This window comes from Phyllopteryx taeniolatus, chromosome 3, assembly GCF_024500385.1.
Source record: "Phyllopteryx taeniolatus isolate TA_2022b chromosome 3, UOR_Ptae_1.2, whole genome shotgun sequence".
Classification (NCBI taxonomy): domain Eukaryota; kingdom Metazoa; phylum Chordata; class Actinopteri; order Syngnathiformes; family Syngnathidae; genus Phyllopteryx; species Phyllopteryx taeniolatus.
This window is the reverse complement of record NC_084504.1, coordinates 5,738,998-5,761,951: the sequence shown is the minus strand read 5'-3', so window position 1 is coordinate 5,761,951 and position 22,954 is coordinate 5,738,998. Positions and strand designations below refer to the sequence as shown.

The window sequence follows — 22,954 nt, the reverse complement described above, 5'->3', positions numbered from 1 at the left end:
CGAAATTCTAACCCTAATGTCTCTTCAATCCAAAGTTTTGCAGGAGTCGTGCAAGAGACATTGCAGGATTTGGCACCACAGTGCAAGGTGACATTCCATAAGTCTGAGGATGGAAGTGGAAAAGGAGCAGCACTCATAACCGCAGTGGCCTGTAGAATCAGGAGTAATACACTGGCCAATAGCTCAAACTAATTTTCTGTACCTTGTCTGCCTACATAGAATATCTGCCTGTATCTACATCATTGTCTGCTTTACAAAAGTTCTGATGAGTTATTCTGTTTTTAGGTTTATTGGAGTCTATATTGATGTGAACTGATAGTAGGCTTACATGCATTAAATAGACTAAATTAAAACCAGACTTTCAAAATTGATCCTCTTATGTTTCAGTGTTACTGTTTTTAAAAGTGGTATGAACTAGTTGTAACACTTGAGACTCTCGAGACCAAATTTTGAAGGTCTTGGTCTCGGACTTGACTTCCAGAAGTCTGTGCTTTCCTCTTTTCTTTCTGCCAAAGAACCCGCTTTCCACCTCTCCTTCATCTTCGACCCACTGTAGCTGAATCCCCACCGGCGCCCTGTAGGTTAACGGTGCTGGTGGCGGGGGTTGTTAACCCGGGCCACGACCGATCCGGTATGGAATTCTTTGGATGAACCCTCATATTTGTTTAGCAAAGTTTTAAGCCGGATGCCCTTCCTAACTCAACCCTCTGCATTTACCCGGTCTTGGGACCGGCCTACAGTTTCCACTGGCTTGTGCCCATCATACGGCTGCATTCTCTCACTTCTGTATAACGAAGGTGATTTTTTTTTTTCTTGTAATAAAAAAGACAAGATTGCTTCCTGACTTATTCTGTCAGGAAAAGACTTGCCAGAACAGCTGGTGTCAGAAGTGGGATTCCAGGAATGATCGATTAAAAGTCACTGGCAGATTAATGCTGTATCTTCTGTATTGGCACCGATTGTGCCATTTTCTTCTGGAACCCTTGTAAAAGTGTCAGTTGTTTCCACCATCTTTCTTGCTTTGTGTTTGTGATTTCTGTCTCCTGCTCAATTGACCTGCTGCCCGGAGTCCCTCTCCCCAACAGCCGACTCTATATTCTCTAGGCCTAAGAAGGAGACAATGGAGGAATATATCCAAGGTCCTTCCTGCATCACTTCCGGGTTATCGTAATTTTAAATTACAGCGTTATAAATAAATATATTTTATATATATGAGGGGCACCACGTCATATTTTTACAAGATTAACTTGAGGCGAAATGACGACTAACGTTTTTAATCCGTCTCTTTTCGGAAGGTGGCTTTGAGTTCTAGACTTTCCAGAGGTTTCGTTCTGAACCCAGTCACACAAAACAATGATGCAAGTGGTGAATTGTATCGAAAATTTCATAGTAAAAAGGGGTTTCTACAGGCTAAAACACAAAACAAACAAGGTACAGACGAGCATTGGCAAAGGAAGGGATTTGTGACGTGAGATTAGCAAAATGGGCGTGTAGTGAATGCATATCGCTGAGGACTCCCCTTCTCGTCAATTGAAATGTCTGCATAATGGTAGTGCCTTAATGTAAGCTTTGAACAGACAATAAAGATGCTAGGCAAGAGTCTCTCACTTCAATGTTTTATTTATAGCCCAACATAAAACAATATTGTGGTATTTTACCAAATACACTATGTATTCACATAATACACCATACAGCTACAAAGAGAGAACAAAACCACTTTTTACATACTGCATCCTTGACATGGAAAATTAAACAAGAAAACTGGAAAAGTAATGTAGCTGCCAGTTATGTAGGTAGATTTTTTTTTCCTCTTCATTTGTATTATTCAGGGTTGCTTTTCCCAAATTTTGAGTTTCATTCAATTAGGTGTTTAATGGACTTATAAAAAAGTAGGCCATGCACAGTGTGATGAAAAAAGTCTAACTATGTGCGTGTCCACAAAAGGCGAAATACACAAACAAGTAGAATTAAGAAGATAAAAGAGGCAGTACACATTTTCTATTCTTCTTGTTCAAATATCTCAGCACTCTGCACAGTAACATTTACAACAACATCCTAAAAGGGTCATTTCCATGTGATGTACCAAACATAAAATCCAGATAACAGTCTTCACATAATACAGAGTTACTTATCGTCTAAGATTACAGGAGTTCAAGTACAGTATGTGGAATGAAGACTAATAAAGAATGCAAATGACAGGTCGAGTGTAATAAAACGGGATGTCCATCTATTCATTTCCTATACCACTTATCCTCATCAGAGTTGCAACGTACAAAAGGATGTGCAGCATTGTAATAAAATACTAAGCGCCATGGCAGTTTGTGATCTTCCAAAAACTCTGATCAAATGTAGAATTCTCTTGACATTTTCAGAAAAACAGCTGTGGTAAACCAAATAATTTGCACAGTGACTTGAAGGTTTTGTGTTATAGCACCAACTCCCAGAGAACAAGCAAACTTTTCATGTATTTCAAAACGTTCGCTGTATGCACCGTTTGTATCCAAGTATGTGACGCGGGCTGTTCATAGTGGTTGAAAAGTAAAAATAATTGCAGACCAGGTGTTTGATGAATAAGGAATTTCTACAAGAAAAGGTTTCTAACAAAGATATTCTGCAGGGTGCATATTTAAGTTGAGAACTATAGACAATAATAATGATGGGTCAAATCAAACGAGCAGTGAACACCCCCCATGACGTAGCTTGAGCCTGCATCTGCAGATACCAGTGTGTTTCTTAAAGCGCTCCTTTTGGATATGTTGACTTGCCTGCAGGTTGATAACGCTTTTCATCCCTCCATCAGTCACTTAACTGCGATTGCATTGTAACGACTGAACCTAAGCATGAAAAAGCAGCCTCAGTGTGGTTTAAGGTAACAAACCTGACCTACCAGCAACTCTAAAGCTCACTAGCTAAGGCTTATAGTCTTGTTTGCTAGTTTAAACATCAGATAGTTTTTGTTTGGATTCTGGAATAATAATAATAATAATAACAATAACACAGAACATTTGCATACAAGTCAGCTTCAGGAGGTGAGTCTTGGTACCTTTGGTGCAAAACTATTTTCCACTTTTAGGGCAAGCTAAATGACTTGAGATCATACTTGTTTTGCAGGTTTCAGGTTTGTAGTAAAAACTTGCTATTCTCCAGTTTTGTATGCATTTAAGTGTTCTAAATTGGACGTTTTAGCTTGTGTTTCGCGAGTAACGTTCTTTAACCAGTTACATGCGGACTTTAGGATACAGTTACAGTACTTGTGAGAGTAGAACAAATGTGTTACGAAGTGTACATGTACACACAAAACACGGAGACCAAGCGTACTGTTGTCAAAATACCCCCTACACTTTTAGGATTTACATACTATCCTCACCAGTTAAATAGTTTTACCTAAATATTTTACTATTTACATATGTATCTATCTCTTCAGAAAATTAAAAAAAACTAACTTTCAAGTTGTCAATAATCAGCTTTTTTTTTGTCATTAAAATCAAGTTTAAAAGTGCTTTTAAAAATCTGTTCTTTTCTATGTACAATTTGTATTAGCTATATAAAAATGAAAAGGAAAAAAAAGAACCCAAGGACAATCATTATCATCACCATTAATAAATAAAACTAAAACAACAACCAAAAAAAAGGATAAAGTGATTGTGGAGATCTCGAGTTCACAAAGGTACATGCATGATTCTCTGCCCTCAGTAGCAAGTTGTGATTGTGACCAGTGTCTCTACGGCATGAGGTAGAGCGCTGGAGACTAACGAGGTCTTTTCACAGATGAAAAGTGTCGTGACCCTAAAAACTGCCCAGCAACCGGGAGTCAGCCTGCATGCAATCCAAATTATTCACTCGTTTTTACTTACACCCCCTCCCTTTTTGTGACAAAACCATGCATCCACTCCTGAATGCATGGTTCATGGGGATGAAATCAAAATAAGCAAATCATCCACATGTCTCACTCTTTGGCTCTTTTACACAAACACACATGCAAAGTGAGAGATTGATTGACTCGTTGCATTCGGTACCAACTCCCAGAAGCTGCACCATTAAATCTAAGCTTGTTCCATCAACAAATGGGAAACAAACAATCTGTTTACGAGGTGCCTGCAGAAGGACCCCTCGTGCTCTGCTTGAAGATGACAGCACCATGCAGAGGAGAGGATGGGCCTTCACAGTAAATCAAGTGTAGAAGGAGAGCACCAGAGTGTATGTATGGATCACTAAAAGTACTCCTATCACTTATGTTCTAACCCAGGTTCTTTCCAGAATAGTTTCACATTTGAGCTTCATTTGGACAAAGATCACCACTGCCTTTGGTAAACCTGTCAGAGCTCAGCGACCCCTCTGCCGGCCTGGCCCTGGAGGGTTGATGCAGCAAGGCAAGGCTAAACTGGCTTCTGAATGAAACTCACTGTAAGTGCTAGTAAGTGTCTGCTGTCTGAACGTGCCACTTTGAAAAGGCAGTCAAGTCTGCCCTCTAGAGTTTACACTTCAAAGTGTTCACTCCTTACTGAGGAAGTTAACGAGATCCTCTTTGATGCAATAGTTGCAGATCTGGGATCAGGTGGAATTTGCAAACAAGACAAGCACACACACAAAAAACACACTTGTGGTGGTGTAGTAGATGAGCTAGAAAACATTTTCTCTCAAACCACAGGACCTCGATTTTAGTTAGAGCACCGAAGTAGAGCATCAAGTGCCATGAAGAGCATACAGTAGGTGAATGAAAATCCCTCAGAGCTGGAAGTTGAGCACCAGTCATAAGCTGCTGGGGTGTAGAACAGGAGGAGGAGCACATTAAGGAATGACAAGAGATCTGCTCTTATTGCAGATGTGTTCTTTACCTTCCTTCTTTTTGCAAAATGCCAATTGCTTTCATCGCAAGGACACAACTACTTCATTTCTCCAGAAACATTACTTTTCCAATACATAACCAACCTAAGAGGCATGTTTTTTGGGATGAGGGGGGAACGGGAGTACCTGGAGAAAAAACCCAAACCATTTTTGTGTCAGTCTCAATGAAAATTAAGATATTGTTTTGGTGTTTCTCAAAGCTGTGCGACTGGGAAAATTCTGTTCACAATGTGAGGAGAAACATAGCAGTCACAAATAATGCAAAAATATGTTTCATCGCACAACTGTGAAATTGGTCAATTGAAAATTCCAGACTTAAAACATATTTCTCACAATTTTGACGAGCTCAAAGTGAACTTGAAACCTTCGTCATGATCATGAGTTATCCAGTCCACTAACTTGTACGAAAGAGACTGATCTCTTGTCAGGCAGATAGTGGCTCCTCCTTTTAATACAGCTGGAAGATTGACAAAGAAAAGACAATAGGTTTTCCAAACATGGAAAAAGAAAGTCTGACCGATTCAGACTTGCTTAAAAATATATCGAACAAAAAACAAATCACGTCATTAATAATAACATTATTGAAAACAACCATGATAAAAAAAAAAACAACAATTCTTCATATTACAATACCTGCAATAACAACATTGACAGTAACAATTGCAATTATAATAATATGGATAATAATAGCAATATTTAGAATCATTCAAATTCTATAAACAAGAAAAAGCAATGGAGTTCCTCCCAAGGGAAGGGAGAGGAAGAGCACCACAGGCAGCTTGTCGAAAGCCCCAAAACTGCCTGACATGAGGTAAAAAAACAACCATAAAAATGTCCCCACTTCTGAGTGTGGACTGCAGAGGGGGAAGATGGAGAGATGGCAGACTGTGTGACATGCTCGAGACATTCATCTTGCTCATCCCTCTATCTGGCTCCACATTTGCCCCACCCGCTAGCTGTTGGTGGCTGACGTCACACAAAGTGGCTGTAAGGCCCAGTGAGCTGCGTGAAGGCATAGGGAGACACATTAACCATTGAGGTGGTGTGGAAAGTGGGAGCTAACCGTGTCACTGGCCCCTCCCTCTTGTCTTTCGATTGTCCAGCACCTGACGTGGCCCCTGCCGCCGTGGCCCCCCATTTGCGTTTCTTGCTAAGCGCCTTGATTTCCTCCTGGGAGAGGCCCAGGAGAGCTGCTTCCTGCTGCCTCTGGAGCGCCCGCTCTTCGAGCATCTTCATTTTGGCCTCCCACAGAGCCAAACCGTGGATGGGTTGCTGGAGGTTTTTGTGCTGATAGAATACCAGAGAGATGCGAGAGGGGTGGGAGCGATCAGGCTTTTTGAGCGGAGTGGTAGCATGTAGTTCCCGACGGGCACATTCAATTAGGATGGACCCGTGGGCTGGTGCTACCGCTACTCCCCCAATGTTGGGATCGAGGAAATTGTGCTCACTATCAGACCACACCTCGTCGTCATCTTCCTCCTGGCCCTTGGTGCTCTCAGCGTCACTCTCCGCTCGACTGGGGTCCCAGCAAGGCTGATCTGACTGCTGCAGGGCGTCAGGGAAGAGGCGTCCCTCAGGGGCAGGGGATGGTGTACTGCCTGCGACTGAGCCTCCACAGGACTTCCAGGCTTTCTCTTGAACCCCAAGGGGAGTGGAACAGCGACTTTCACCCGTTTTGGACCACATCTTGTCTGGGTAGGCACCGGCAGGATTGCTGTGCTTCAAACCAGGGCTATATGCACCGTGCCCCGTAGCCCAAGACTTTGGCTCGGGACTTGGCGCAGGGCTGGCCCACTGCCTGGGAGTGGCAGGCTGCGGTATATGTGAGGGGGAATGAGAATTGCCAGGGTGTGGAATTAAGAATGGGTGAGTGATACCTGGCTGCGGTGTACCCGGATGAGGGGTGCTTGGGCGTGGGGTGGATGGACGTGGAGATCCTTGGTGTATGTTACGCAGGGTGCCTAAATGAGGAGAGGAGGAGGGAGGTACATGGGGGACTGGTGATGCAGCAGTGGATTCCATCAGAGTATTTGAGGCAGGGAAGGAGGTCCACGGTTGGGGGTAAGGAGAGGGTTGCTGCTGCAAATGCTGGTGGAGCATCTGCTTTTCTGCGTTAGAAAAGGAGTCTTCAGGGTGTTGTTTTGGATTTTGATGATCCCAGTTTGTAGGAACGAGACTTCCATTGGACCTATTTCCTGGCCAGTTAGTCGGTTGGGTGGCACCGGGTTGACTCAGCCCTGTGTCCTCACAGACTGGCATATCCATTGGCTCCTGCTTGATGACTGGGGTGCCTATATTGGAGGCCTCAGAGGGGACTGAAGAAGGACGTGACTGGTTGTAGTCTGAAGACTGGCTATTATTTTGGGTTGGTTGCGCTGGATGGCCGGGATAGGAATGAGCTAGTCTAGCCTTAAAGCTGTGAATATCAGGCTTATTGTCTAACTGGAAAGCCATTCTGCCTGCTTTGGACAAAGAGCTGCTGCGACCCTCGTAGGTCCTCATCTTGGGCGCAAAAAGTGCATTGGAGGGGTAGTTGTAGAAGCCATAGTGCGATGCTGGCAGATTCTGGTTATAGCCATTTACTGGGTCTCCTGCAGAGGGCTGGCCAGTTGTGGGGAGGCCTCCCCTTGCATAGTAGGCAGGATGTGGGCACATGGTCTTGATTGCATCTGCTGCTTGCAAAGAGTATGCATCCATTGATCCGTTGAATGGCTCCTTTTTAATGTTGGGCTTAACCTCTTGTTTTGTGATTGCTGGATGTATAAAAATTGGAAAACGTTACACAGAGGACTTGCGAAGCACATTTGAGCCTAGCAAGAAGAATGAACCTGAAACAAAAACTTGAATCTACAACGCAAATTCCAATGAAGTTGGGACATTGTGTTAAACATAGATAAAAACTGAATACAATGATTTGCAAATCATGTTTGAAACGTCGCCGGCTTCTCTGGGCCCGAGCTCATCTAAGATGGACTGATGCAAAGTGGAAAAGTGTTCTGTGGTCGGACGAGTCCACATTTCAAATTGTTTTTGGAAATTGTGGACGTCGGGTCCTCGGGGCCAAAGAGGAAAAGAACCATCCGGACTGTTATGGACGCAAAGTTCAAAAGGCAGCAATCTGTGATGGTATGGGGCTGTGTGTTTAGGGATTTCATCATCTACGGTCCAAGTTTCAGAGAATCTGGAGAAATCACTGCATGTAAGCAGCAAGGCCGAAAACCCACATTGAATGCCCGTGACCTTCGATCCCTCAGGCGGCGCTGCATCAAAAACCGACATCAATGTGTAACGTGTCACCGCATGGCCTCAGGAACACTTCAGAAAGCCAATGTCAGTAAATACAGTTCGGCGCTACATCCGTAAGTGCAACTTGAAACTCTACTATGCAAAGCAAAAGCCATTCATCCACAACACCCATAAACGCCGCCGGCTTCTCTGCGCCCGAGCTCATCTAAGATGGACTGATGCAAAGTGGAAAAATGTTCTATGGTCCGACGAGTCCACATTTCAAATTGTTTTTTGGAAATTGTGGACGTTGTGTCCTCCGGGCCAAGCAGGAAAAGAACCATCCGGACTGTCATGGACGCAAAGTTCAAAAGCCAGCATCTGTGATGGTATGGGGCTGTGTTAGTGCCAATGGCATGGGTAACTTACACGTCTGTGAAGGCACCATTTAATGCTGAAAGGTACATACAGGTTTTGGAGAAACATGCTGCCATCCAAGCAACGTCTTTTTCATTGACGTCCCTGCTTAGTTCAGCAAGACAATGCCAAACTACATTCTGCACGTGTTACAACAGCGTGACTTCGTAGTAAAAGAGTGCAGGTACTAGACTGGCCTGCCTTCAGTCCAGACCTGTTTCCCATTGAAAATGTATGGAGCATTATGAAGCGTAAAATACGACAACGGAGACCCCGGACTGTTGAACAGCTGAAGCTGTACATCAAGTAAGAATGGGAAAGAATTCCACCTACAAAGCTTCAACAATTAGTGTCCTCACTTCCCAAACGTTTATTGAATGTTGGTAAAAGAAAAGGTGACGTAACACAGTGGTAAACATGACCCTGTCCCAGCTTTTTTGGAACGTGTTGCATCCATAAAATTCTAAGTTAATGATTATTTGCTAAAAACAATAAATTTTATCAGTTTGAACATTAAATATCTTGTCTTTGTCGTGTATTCAATTAAATATAGGTTGAACATGATTTGCAAATCATTGTATTCTGTTTAACACAACGTCCCAACTTCATTGGAATTGGGGTTGTAAATGCAATTCATATTTGTGAATGAAACAAGACTAACCCTTATTGCCTGGATGTTGAGGAGACTCACTGAAACATACTTCAGCCTTGACCACTGTCTTCTTCTCTGGTGTTTCTGCTGCCTGCTGCTGGAGTTTACTCTTCTTCTTCTCTGATGCAGCTTTCTTGGCGTCCAAGCGGCGCTGTCGACACGACTTGGCCGGTTCGGGCAACCTGCGTACTTCTCGGCGGAAAGCCTGAAGCACCTGAATGGCTCCCGTCTTCATTTTGAGGCGCTGGCCCTCCTCGCTGCCGAATTCGTCAGTGGTGGAGACTTTGTAGAGGGGCAACACATGGAGCTGTTCATCCTGAGGAATCTCCCCCACCATGCGGTTGTCCTCCTTGGTCAAAGTGCACACCTAAAAGCGAGTAAGAAAAAAAGCACAACTGTCATGCTGGCACCTTAAACATTTCACTGTAATCCCGTCCCAGGATATTAGAGACCGTACCACTGTGCAACCATTGTAAAGGTTGTGCTGGTCCTTATGGGCGTGGGCACAAAAGTCCAGGCAAGCGGTGACTCCAGCGAATGGTCTGCCCGCCTTCAAACCCAGCCTGCAGTCTGAAGCCTTTGTCTCTGATTGACACTGACGGATAGAGCCGAGATTACATGAAAATTGCAAAAGATATTATTTTTTCATTTTTAGTATTACGTCACAATGCCATCAAGAAGAACATAGTCTGATGAACCATTTCAAAGTGTTCTCCAGAATTTGAAGTAAAAGTGAAGAGAATAAACTGAAGTTTCTGAATATAAACAATAACAAAATGTGTTAACATTTGATGCGCGAAAGTTAGCAAAAGCACTGCACACAACCTCATAACGTTATCTGAGATACATACAAGCGCAGCTTGCCAGTATGACCACCAATACTGTGTCAAACTGCTGAAGTCGAAGATCTGGTGTTGACACCACTCTGTATCTAGTATGCAAGGCAGCATAATATCAAAATGAACTATAGGCAGTTGTTTTAACGTCAAATTTCAACATGGTTATTGTCAGTGTGCTTTTACAACAGTTTAACAGTTAAAGTGTGCAGCGGTGTCGGACTGCATTGCAGTTTGCCTGTACCGAAATGAAGAAAAGAAAACAAAACGGTCACTAGCACTAAAGCACTATCAACTTTCCATCCATCCATTTTCTGAGCCGCTTCTCCTCACTATTTTTGGTATTTTAGCAAGAGACATGAAGTCGCCGCACATGATTTGCTTTCACGGGCCACATAAAATGATGTGGCAGTCTGGTTGTGTCCCCTCAGGCCATGAGTTTGACACCAGTGATATGGAATGTGACGGGGAACGTTGGCACCTTCTTGAGTACAAGTGCATAATTTCAGTATTCAGATCCATATTTGTGAACCAACCTGGTTACTGTAGGCCTGAGGAGCCAACTTCCTGTACAATGGAGCCACTTCGGTGGCCAGATTCTGGAACTGATCCCTGAGTTTGTCCTCCTGACAAGAAAAATATGAAGACACAGAAAGTACAGCATTAAATTTATACACACACAAAAAACATGGTTACATAAATGTAGACGAGTTAAAGTCAGTTATAAGATGCAGATGTTAGTACCTCTTCAGGGCGCTCTCCTTGTAGCCGGAACTTGCGCGGTGTTTTGCTTCGGGCGTATTTACAACCATTAAAGTACATACTCCAAGAACAGCCAAAGGAAAAGGATGCGCCACAAGTGTCAGGGTCCTTGCCTTGACACGCACATGTACGACTGCAGGGGGAGACGGTGAGCACATTTTCAGAATGAATTAAGATTTACAGTCATTTCATCATACCTCTATCTAAGATAAAGACAACAACATAAAGAATGAGTATAAAACCGTACCCAAATATTAGTACTAGTATCATGGTACTTTAGTAGTACCAGTACCCAAATATTAGTACTAGTATCATGGTACTTTATTGTTTAGCGAACATTTATATAAAATTTCTAGCAGATACCAAAAAAAAAAAAAAAAAAAAACTTTGTCTCTACATATCATAAGAATTGTTTTTAGGAATGCTGTATTTTTGAGTCCCCACTATATTTCAAGCGAGATGAGTTAAGTCATCACTTGGGTCAAGCAAGTCATTATTCAAGTCGTACAATCTTGCTCAGTCACAACATTCTGTATAATGGAGAGCCATCCATCCATCCATTTTCTGTCCCGCTTCTCCTCACTTGGGTCGCGGGCGTGCTGGAGCTTATCCCAGCTATCTTCGGGCGAGAGGCGGGGTACACCTTGAACCGGTCGCCAGGCAATCGCAGGGGGCACAGAAACAAACAACCATTCGCACTCACCTACGGGCAATTTAGAGTCTTCAATTAACCTAGCATGCATGTTTTTGGGATGTGGGAGGAAACCGGAGTGCCCGGAGAAAACCCACGCAGGCATGGGGAGAACATGCAAACTCCACACAGGCGAGGCCGGGTTTTGAACCCCGGTCCTCAGAACTGTGAGGCAGATGTGGTAACCAGTTGTTCACCGTGCGCGGACTAATAGATTTTTCGGTGATCATAATACACAAAAAAAGTCGATTTACAACTTGTAAAAGTTAAATTAACAACAAATGAGATTATGAAATGAAATGTAATGGACTGAATCATTTTAAAGTTACATTCAAAAAATAAATAAAACAAATTGTCATGTGTACTTTGTGGTTAAGCCGTCCAAAATCAGTCTCTGTATTGTGCTTACTTTTAGTGAGGGATAAAGAAAGAAGAATAGGACATGGCTTTCTGAATCGCAACCTAACTGTACCTTTGTCAAATAAGTCCCCCCAGCTACTTACTCATCATTGAGGCCACAGCGTCTACTGGTAGGGTTGCCAAATTTGGTGAGGGTGTCGCTGATCTCACGGTACAATGTGTCAGCCATAGACCTTGGGACACCTTCCCATGCCATGATTAGAATGATGATGACTGCATTGCCACAATGGTGGCCTGCACGGTGACGCACCAGACACAAGAGCTTTTCTTTCTCACTCCCACGTCGAATCACCTGATGGAGTTGAACATTTTTAGCTTTGACACTTGAAGCTATAGTCACGATCAATTGTCAATCTTTGAAAGGACAGACTTCCAAAAAGAAATACACACAAGTGCCATGAACTTCAAAGCTCACATTTAGATCTGTCCGATTTGTGTTAGAATGTTGTACAGAACGTTAACTGGGATATTGATAACAGGAGCGGAAACCCCGTCACTTTTAAACGTTATTGACCTACATTTTGGCAAACAATCTACTTTCGCCATTCACTAAAAGACGAGACATGCATATGGTTTTAAAAGATATTTTAGAGATCAAGAATTCCAATCCTAAAGAAAAACTTCACCTGCTTTCCATCTTATTGATCGGGTCATTTTGAAAAGCTGTCATACAATAGAATGTGATGCATAGCTCTTTTTCTCTGGCTTTCCAGTTTCTTTCGCTCATTTAAAACCTCTCTGACACTTTATGTCTACCCTCTTCAATATTTACTTTTGAAAGTTTGTTGGCACAGGAGGATCCAATACAGCCCAGTATGTTACATCTCCCAGTGCAAGATAATTTCATGTAGTTTGGAAACACCCCATCACAATGCATCGAACAGGGTGTGACGCGGCTTACCCATTTAGCGATTGGGCACCCTCTTGAGCTTTTCCCCTCTCTGCCTGTGTAGACCACTTTTTCTATCCGGATGGCATCTCCTTTCTCCCCATACCTGCGCATGACAAGAGTAACACATGAAGGGTTATTTTATTATTTACCTACCACTAAACAATGCATTTTTTTAAAAGCCAGACTGTCTTATCCGACTCTCAGATGGCTTGTACAGCTAAACATACACTGTAGTGTACAGTATAGTATACAAAGTGTGTGTACAATTTGCTTTGTTCAGTGTGTGAGAATAGGCAAGAGGACAACTTGTGGCTGCCCTGAGCATCTGAAAGTTGTACAGAGGACCTCGAAAGGAGACAACTGTTAGTTTGTATTTGAAATATATCTGTTGCAACTCTTGTCCTGGAACTCTTCTGCCACACTTTGTATGCAGGGGCGTTCCACCCATGGAGTTCACTTTCCGGTAAAAGGGGTATTTACCCACACTCTTCCCGCTGTTATCAATAGCTATTCGGTTTATTGTATTATTCTACAGCAATCCGTGCATATTTTCCCTTCTTCCATTTCTTCCTGTGGAACATACTGTATCCCGAGCTGAAAAACTCATTGGTGTCAAGGAACTATGATGAAGTGACACAGCTCAACAGAAAGGCAAGTTTTGTAGAGGAGAAGAGGAGAAGCAAAGTTCAGCCTGGGTGCTGGATTTTTAGCAGTGGTTTGAAGAGTGCCTTCACCGCCTGTGCACGTGTGTGCACTTCCTTCTCATGTTCATTTCTTCTAAGAATTATAGTTCAGAAATAAAGTACAAGTACTTGAAAATAGGGAGTTACTTTTCAATCACCCAGTATATCACATATCACACACACACACATATATATATATATATATATATATATATATATATATATAGCTGCTTTTACGTGTGTATTTCTAAAGGTCAATTTGTAGCGAAAGGGTTTTTACGGACCGAGTTTGGGATCAGAGGTTGCACCGGGGACGGGGGGCAGGTCATCAGAACTCATATTAAATCTCCTGACAGCTTGATATCGGCCTTTGTGAAAACTTCAACCTGACTAGATTTGGCATGACAGTGAGCACAATGGTGTCCCACTGAATGGGGAATCACCCTAAGGTGGCTGAGGGTTTGAGAGGGGGTGTAAGCTGTATCACCACATGGGGCCAGCCTGGGTCAGGGGTGGGTCAAAGTTCGGCCAGGAACTATGGTGTCTTACTGAGTTACGTCATTTCTCAAACAACAATAAGAGGTTTCTAACTTAACATCCCCCACAACATCAGTCCTCTCCAGGGACTGATGCCTCAGCAGCACTCTTCACAAAGAGCCTCTCCGGGAAGATTCACACATGAAATGTTCATGCGACGAGAATCAAATCAAGCTTCTAAAACAATCACTTAAAATGTGACTGCCTTGTGTCGTCTCATTGGTGAATTGGAGTCAAATGACATTAGTGTTCACGTTTGATTGGCGCAACGGGCGCCCTATGCGGAAGTCGAAGATGGAGTCTAAAAATAGACTCCAAAAATATATATATGTGTATTTACACACAGTGGGTACGGAAAGTATTCAGACCCCCTTAAATGTTTCACTCTTTGTTATATTGCAGCCATTTGCTAAAATCATTTAAGTTCTTTTTTTTTTCCCCTCATGAATATACACACAGCACCCCATATTGACAGAAAAAACTGAATTGTAGAATTTTTTTTTCATTTGCACAATCCACATTGTCCCGGGTTATCACGCTACTAGTCACTTTAAACTGCATACACTCCTTGAAGTCTCGGTGCCCTTTGCACAATGGTCATTGCACCGGACTATTGCTATATTAGTCATTCAAACTGCTCTAAGTGCTCGAGGACTCGGCATCGTTTTGCACAATTGTCAAAAAAATAAAATATAAATAAATAAACATTTTAAATTAAAAAAAATTGTACCGGGATTACCAGATAACTAGCAACCATTTATTTCTCAGTGACTGTTTTTCTCAATGTCTTTATGTCTCCAAAGTGTTCTCTGTCAATTGACTGTCTGTTGTTGTACTAGAGCGGCTCCAACTACCGGAGACAAATTCCTTGTGTTTTTTTGGACATACTTGGCAAAATAAAGATGATTCTGATGAATATCATTTGCTCTGACATGCACTGTGAGCTGTAAGGTCTTATATAGACAGGGGTGTGGCTTTCCTAATCAAGTCCAATCAGTATAATCAAACACAGCCGGACTCCAATGAAGGTGGAGAACCATCTCAAGGATGATCAGAAGAAATGGACAGCACCCGAGTTAAATATATGAGTGTCACAGCAAAGGGTCTGAATACTTATGGCTGTGTGATATTTTTCTTTTTTAATAAATCTGCAAAATTTTCAACAATTCAGTTTTTTTCTGTCAATATGGGGTGCTGTGTGTACATTGAGGAAAAAAATGAACTTAAATGATTTTAGCAAATGTCTGCAATATAACAAAGAGTGAAAAATGTAAGTGGCTCTGAATACTTTCCGTACCCACTATGTACACACACGTATATAATATATATAGTATATATACTGTATAAACATATTTATATATAGTAATCCTTTAAGGCATACAATTATTTAAGTCGATTGTCACGAGCATATGATTGTTTTTCAATGAAGCAGTTGCATGAACAACAGAAGCTAAATATTCCTCAGCAGAATAAAAAAAAGACTACCTGCCCCTGTTCTAAGTGGACACATATTTTCAATTATTGAAAAGCTCTACCTTCTTTGCTTTCTTTCCTCATTCATCCTTTGTGTTCATTTGCTCTCCCTCTCTCTGGGTTTTGATATCTATCCATCTTCCTTTATTATTTATCCCATTCTCAGCTATCTGCTGCTGCTTCTTGCTTAGCCTGTGTTATGATGATGACGATGATGATGATGATAATTCCTGTTCCCCCTGTTGGATTCTGGGTCATGGATTCCCTAAGGACAAAATGTGAGGAGGCGCAGGAGGAGGAGGAGGACGTGAGGGAGAGGAGACTGAGAGCACGGAGAAGTAAGATAAAGAGAAGACAAACCGTGTCTCCATTAGGTCTCTTATGGAAGCCACGGTAGGTCCAGATCCCAAGTGATTGTAGTAAGGCCCTTCATCTTTCTCCAGGACTTGTTCTAAGAAAGAAAAAAAGATACTCAATCATAACTACATTGAAAAGGCACGGTGGAGTATAGCCAATATCTTTGAACTGTACAACTAGAATAAACATTTCATTCTGTCACGTGTAATATTATCAGCAGCACAGTTGTGTAAAACTGCAAACCACTTTGCAAATAAAGCTAGCACTTTGAGTAGAACAAAATTAGCATGTAAACTGAGTGCCACTCATAGATAGGCTTTATGGCCTGCTCGTTACCATATTGTTAGTAATCAGCTGAGTCGGTAAGTACTGAACGTGTGCATGTGTCTCAAGTTCAGAGGCAATATGAGGTCACTTTGTCTGCAGAGAGGCACCAGGGCGTGGCTCAGGGCATAATCTTCTATGAAATTCTTGCATTCTCAAGAATGCCTTCTACAGCATTCTGCAGTATATCCTGTATTTATGTGACATTGAGGCAGTATCATTTAAACGTGGTGTTATATTGTTGGGTTTATTAGCTGGTCTCGACGCTTAGTAGAAGTAAATACCGCAGCTAGCGAGGCTCGAAATAAGCGGATTCACGAGGTAATTTGCGAATCAAAATAAGCATTTTGCACCTCATGAAAACACGTTGAAAAGCACAATTACGAATCACAGATTTTTAGGTTTTTCCAGTAATTGAACCACAGAGACTGTCCCAAAAAGCTTCACTGGGTTGGACGCACGAGCATTAATGTGGCAAAACGCGCTTACGCCACCTACGTGCGGGAAGTAAGGGACGGAATCGAAGCTATTTGGTTGACGTTGCGAGCAGATGGCGACGACAATTAGAGAAGAAAAAGGAAGAAATAAGACAGAAAGTGTGGGAGCATTTCAGCCCGAAATGCAAGATGAGTACTGCAACACTCATCTTGAGCCGTCACCTTATCGTGGTGGAGGGGTTTGTGTGTCCTGATGATCCTAGGAGCTAAGTTGTCTAGGGCTTCACGCCCCTGGTAGGATCACCCATGGCAAACAGGTCCTAAGGGAGGGACCAGACAAAGCACGGCTCCAAAAAACCCTATGTAGAATAAATCAAAAGGATCTAGGTTTCCCTTGCCCGGACGCGGGTCACTGGGGCCCTCCTCTGGAGCCAGGCATGGAGGTGGGGCTCGAAGGGGAGCGCTTGGTGGCCGGGCCTGCACCCATGGGGCCCGAAACACAACCCAAAGGGTAACGTGGGACCCCCTCCCCATGGGCTCACCACCTGTGGGAGGGGCCATAGGGGTTGGGTGCAGTGTGAGCTGGGCGGTGGCCGAAGGTGGGGACCTTGGCGATCCGATCCCCGGCCAGAAACTGGCTCTAGGAACGTGGAACGTCACCTCTCTGGCAGAGAAGGAGCCCAAGCTGGTGTGTGAGGTTGAGAAGTTCCGACGAGATATAGTCGGAACTTCACACTGCTTGGGCTCTGATACCAGTTTTCTTGAGAGGGGTTGGACTCTTTTACACTCTGGAGTTGCCCATGGTGAGAGGCGCTGAGCAGGTGTGTGTATACTTATTGCCCCCCGGTGGACGAGAGGGTAGCCTCACGCCGCCCTCGGGTGGAGGGACGGGTCCTGACTGTTGTTTGTGCCTATGCACCAAACAGCAGTTGAGAGTACCCACCCTTTTTGGAGTCCTTTGAGGGGGTACTGGAGAGCGGTCCCACTGGGGACGCCATTGTTCCACTGGGCGACTTCAATGCTCACGTGGGCAATGACAATGAGACCTGGAACGGCGTGATTGGGAAGATATGGAAGATGAATGAATAAGTAATAATAAGTATATTTCCAGAGGAGAAAAAGGAGGAATATCTGAAGGTGGAGGTGAAATTTATTTATTTATTTATTTTTTAAGGTGGACGACACAGCTTGGCAATTATGTAGAGTGGAAGCTACTATTTTCAGGAAATACGGTACATTATAATTCTGTCAGTTACCATTAGTGCCTATCAGTGACCAATCGCCCCAACCATCGCTTCATGCAGCAGCATATAGAATATGCTATGAATATGGTATAAACACAGAAGCTGATGTTTAAAGCTAAACTCACAGTGGAGTTACCTTAATTTTTGCAATAGTGTGCATAAATTATATCCCACAACATGTATACAAATATTGAAACATATTGACTCACCAACACAGGTGCAGGTGGGGAATTCTGCTTGTAGATCTTTAGAAGGTGTATCCAACAAGCTCCTTGTAGGGGTGTCTAAATAGTTTAGGGGGGACTCTAAGAACCCTTTCAAAGATGGAGAGCGGGGCAGGCCATCCTTAGTGGGTGTGTCCTCCTCAGAGTAGCAATTGGTGGAAAGAACAGTTATATCACCTGTGGTTTCAATTTTCATTCGTTTAGGCATGGGAGAACATGGTATGTTGAACGTTTCCTGTATCTGACTATGTTGTGGATGCTCATCAAGTGGGGACTCCTGATGTTGGGAGATGGTGGACTGGGGCTCCTGCTGCTCCAGCATTGGGGTCACCGTGGACGCTTCGTTTGAGGTAACTTCACTTTGGGTTTCAGACTCATTTTTTTTGTCATCCATTTCCTTTTTGTTTGTATGAGGTGTGGAGCTGGACTCAGAAATGTGACTGAATGATAATTGATTCTGGGTGGTAGATGATAATGTAAGATCCTGGGCACCGGTCAAGGACTGATTCATGATCTGAGAAGCTGTAGCTGTCTCAGACATGGCCTCGATGGAAGGTATGTCTGCAGCCGAGTCCCCAAATTCTGCTTCAAACTGCAGGATCAGTTCTTCATATTTAGGGTTTATGTTTATGAGACCTGGTAAATGTGAGGTGTTTGGTAACAATGTGGAGGTCAGAGCTGAGGCAGTGCTAGCATTACTATTGAATAAATTACCCACTTCCTCTGACTTAGCATGGTGTGCATGGGCCATTGGTGGAGGCACAAAGCCAATGAGGGTGGGATTGTTCGATGACAAAGCAGAAGTAGTGGAAGAGGGAGCCATTGAGAGGTTGGAAATTGATACCTGAGATTGGGCTGGGGCAGGGAGGCCTGCAACAGTCGCCTGAGTGGAATTGCTGTGGGAGGGCAAAAGGGGCAGTGAACCTGGCTGTAGGTTATTCAGGGTGTTGGCTCGGCCTGTCATATGTACTGATGTTTTTTCCACAGTTATCTGACTCTTGGGCAGGAAAGTTGGCACAGAGGCTTTTTGCTTGCTCTTCTTGATTATAATCTGTTTGGGTTTAGGAAGGAGAGGGCCTGGGAACATCCCACTCATAACTTTGATGACAGGAGATCCTTGGCTGATTTTTTTCCTCTTGGGTTCCTTGAGCTCTTGTTTTATGCTCAGATGATTGAAACCATTGGCTTCCATCTGTGGCCACCATTTTTTTACGTTTTGATATGCCACAGGGCCTGGTGCGCCAAAGCCAGGGGAATGATTAGAGAATAGGTTCCTCTTGTAGTGAAGGTGCTGTTGCAGAGCTGCCTGAGTTGAGTTTCTAATGGCTGCTTGACCAGGAGATGTGGAAGTACCAGGGTAGTGGCGAGCCTGCAACTGACCATTATCCATATTGTAATGTCCCATGGTGAAAGAATGATCACTCAAGTCTGCCTCTTGCTTTATCCTGGGCAAAGATGGCTGGCCCTGTGCCTGCACGCCTCCATTTTCGCTGTGCTGCTGTGTGGATGGAAGCTTGAAAGATGCATTTATCAACTTTCCACTGGTGGCACCTAACAGCTGTTTGAGTTCTGACACTGGGTCTGACCTACTGTGAGGTGCACCAGCATAGTGGGACAGGTGCTCTTCAGACCCTCCGCATGTGCCCTGCAGCCACCGCTGGGGACTCCGGCCAAAATTTTGAGGATTTCCCCGGCCTAGGAAGGGAGAGGTAGAAGCATGGGGGGGCTGGCCCTGTGAATGGGGCCTGTGGTGCTCACAGGACACTGCTGCCTGCTGGTCAGTGAGTAATCCTGGAGGGACGGACTGAGAACGTGACAATGGACAAGTGACTGCAGTGGATGGAATCATGTTAGTGCAATTTGGAAGTGGCGATGAGAGGTTTTGGGTTTGTTGGTGGAGGTTATTATTAAGGAGGGCTTGGCTTGGAGGACCAGGACCTTGAGTGCCAGTCCCAGATAACTGTGTAAGGGCTTCTATGGCAATAGCTGTTTGAAGACTGACGTTCCTTTCCTTGGCTATAGAGAGCACCTGGGGAGAGCAGGGAATGGGAGGAAGTTTCGAGCAGGGTACTTGACCAGGATGAGAAGCTTTTGTTCGTTGTTGTTGCTGGGGGTACGAAGAAGTCAGGTGGTGGTGGCCCCCGTTTACTAGGAGATAGGGCTGATTCTGCAGATGCGATTGCTGAATGTTAGGCTCTAAATGTGGGCAATCAGTCGTCTTGCTGGTATCTTGGTTCTCACTGGTTGCCAACTTAATTTTTTTCTCCAGCCACTCAAGGTAGTCTGGACAATCAGGCCCATCACAGTCGCAGTTAGGAGGCTTGTGACCATGCTTTGCATGGTTCAGTGCTGTCTGCAGGGTTTTCATGTCTTCTGCAGGTTGGTGACTTGTGTCAGGAGCCACTGCAGAGTGTCCGACCCGAGCCCTACCAGCACCCATTTCCCGGGTGAACTTCTCATACAGCTGCATTGTGTCAGGCTGCACTTGGATGCAGGAAGAGATGGAGGAAGGAGGTAAGGTACCGGCAGTAGCAGAAAAAGTGACCAGATTGTGAGCATCCTCCATATCCACATGGTGGACAGGTTCACTTGGGTTTGCACCGCTGTTATGTTTCAACAATGGTTGCTGTTGCTCTTTACCATGTGTTGGCACCCAACACTGCCTTGGAGGTACACCTGCTGCTCTCTTCTGCTCTGTTTCTGTAGCTGCCTCATCATCATTGGGGTAACAATTCACCCTATTGGACAGGTCCAGGCTCAGCACGCCTTCCTGGAGGCAGTCATGTGACCCAATTTCCATCTGGTCTCCACCTCTGGGGCCATCCAATGAAGTGACTTCGTGAACAGTCTGAAAGACAAAAAGAGTTGTGATAAGTTTTCAAGAAAGTGACTTATCCTACACTGTACACTGCTCTTTGTGATTTACTTTAAAATATACACAAAAACATTTAGATTTTATGTGCATTCCCAAATCATTAAAACACTAACAAATAACAGCATCTTTCCTTTCCTTTCTTTCTCTCTCTCATCAATGTTTCTTTCCTACCTTTCACAAATATACAAACGCACACCCAGTGCTATAAAGTCAGAATAAATAGTTTACCAGGTAAGGTATGGAGTATTCCTTTAGAGGACAAACGGCATAACAGGTCATCTACAGATAATGCAAGCGTTGTGTGTAAAGGGGACAATCCATTGCAGAATGTAAAACAGTCTGTTAGACATTAACCCATAGTACAGGAAGACGTGAACACACACTGAGGAGTGTATGCATAACAGGAATTGACCTGTTATCAAGATTGAAACACATTTTTTATGAATAGTGCCAAATAAATCGGTAAAAAGTTACAAGTTAACTCTTTTGTTACATATACCAGTTTTAGTAGTTAGTAGGGTTGTCTTTTTGAAAACATCACCATCAGAGCACTCATCATAACAAAATGTTTTATTAATTACAAAACTACAATGAGTAAACCTGTTAAGTATCACTGATAGCAAGTGTAACTGCTGTATCATTTTACTGTCTAAAAAGAGAACTAGTGAAAACAAACAGAAAAACCTAAACTAAAAAACAAAAATTCAAATGCTCAACCCAGGCCACAATTATGTATTAAAGGTTACTTGCTAATTTACGAGTAAAATGGAATTTCAGTGCATGATTATGTGACTCGAATTCAACAGCAAGATATTACACTTACACAACTTGCAAAATACTCATAAACATAAACAGATTAAAGAGTGTCGGGAGAAATGGCCAACATAGATCATTCAAGAGCAAACACACAAATCATTAACCGAGTCCGTGTAGTGGCTCGCGATTCCAGAATGTAGAAAACAATGGCAGACTGATAGTCTTAGCATGTGGGTTGACGCCAATGAACTGTGTTGAACTGAATTTGTTAGTATGTACCAATACAAGAGCTATAATAAAAAATCTAATTCTACCCTCAAAAGGAGAAGAAAGCTCCATTTTAATTGACACTGACAGAAAGATTTTCATGTAGTGATATAGCTAAATTCAAATCAAATACTCTCTGAGAGCAATATTTTCATTTGCATTATTTAGGCATAAAGGCGGCACGGTGAACGACTGGTTAGAGCGTCTGCCTCACAGTTCTGAGGACCGGGGTTCAAATCCCGGCCCCGCCTGTGTGGCGTTTGCAGGTTCTCCCCGGGCCTGGGTGGGTTTTCTCCGGGCACTGCGGTTTCCTCCCACATCCCAAAAACATGCATGGTAGGTTAATTGATTACTCTAAATTGACGTAGGTGTGAATGTGTGTGCGAATGGTTGTTTGTTTATGTGTGCACTGCGATTGGCTAGCAACCAGTTCACGGTGTACCTCGCCTCCTGCCCGAAGATAGCTGGGATAGGCTCCAGCACTCCCGCGACCCTTGTGAGGATAAGCGGCTCAGAAAATGGATGGATGGATGAATAGCCATAAAGCTCGCATTTGACTGTTCAAATGGTCATAGACACGCCTAGGGAACATCGCGTGGACATCTCATTGCCTCTGGATTTACAGACCGGGGTGGTGTAGGGTGTGTTCCAACTACAGAGGGCTCTCACTCCTTGGTAAGGTCTGTTTTGGGGTTCTATTGGGAATTTGAATCTCAGATTTAGGAGGAGCAGTATGGTTTTCATCCTGGCCATGGAACAGTGGACCAGCTCTACACCCTCAGCAGGGTCCTCGAGGCTGCGTGGGAGTTCGCTCAGCCTGTCTACATGTGTTTTGTGGACTTGGAGAAGGACCGTGTACCCTGGGGGGTCCTGTGGAGGGTCCTCTGGAGTGTGGAGTGCAGTGGACCAGAAAACCAGTTGACTGCTCATCACCTTTCCAATACTGTCACAACAGCATGCTAGTGGCATTATCATGCTGTGGTGGTGTTTTTCAGCTGCAGGGACAGGACGACTGGTTGCAATAGAAGGAAAGATGA

At 43.7% G+C, this 22,954-nt stretch overlaps 2 protein-coding genes across 8 annotated transcripts in view; one reads left to right on the top strand and one right to left on the bottom strand.

Moving 5' to 3' along the window:
- The window catches only part of hk2 (hexokinase 2), a 32,341-nt gene extending 30,734 nt beyond the window's left edge, over positions 1 to 1,607 (top strand). For both annotated transcript variants that reach the window (XM_061766609.1, XM_061766608.1), the window contains exon 18: positions 36 to 1,607. In XM_061766609.1, coding sequence (XP_061622593.1) covers positions 36 to 192 — 157 coding nt within the window. In that variant the 3' untranslated portion in view covers positions 193 to 1,607. The remainder of the gene's footprint in view (positions 1 to 35) is intronic.
- tet3 (tet methylcytosine dioxygenase 3) overlaps positions 1,603 to 22,954 on the bottom strand; it is a 54,301-nt gene continuing 32,949 nt past the window's right edge. For 5 of the 6 annotated variants that reach the window (XM_061766602.1, XM_061766606.1, XM_061766603.1 and 2 more), the window contains 9 exons: positions 18,005 to 20,867; positions 15,794 to 15,884; positions 12,750 to 12,843; positions 11,932 to 12,140; positions 10,720 to 10,870; positions 10,512 to 10,601; positions 9,597 to 9,734; positions 9,149 to 9,506; positions 1,603 to 7,598 (listed from right to left, as the gene is read on the bottom strand). In XM_061766602.1, the coding sequence (XP_061622586.1) occupies positions 5,818 to 7,598; positions 9,149 to 9,506; positions 9,597 to 9,734; positions 10,512 to 10,601; positions 10,720 to 10,870; positions 11,932 to 12,140; positions 12,750 to 12,843; positions 15,794 to 15,884; positions 18,005 to 20,867 (5,775 nt within the window). In that variant the 3' untranslated portion in view covers positions 1,603 to 5,817. Of the gene's footprint in view, positions 7,599 to 9,148; positions 9,507 to 9,596; positions 9,735 to 10,511; positions 10,602 to 10,719; positions 10,871 to 11,931; positions 12,141 to 12,749; positions 12,844 to 15,495; positions 15,629 to 15,793; positions 15,885 to 18,004; positions 20,868 to 22,954 lie in introns of those variants that run through there. The other variant, XM_061766607.1, reaches the window with a different exon arrangement.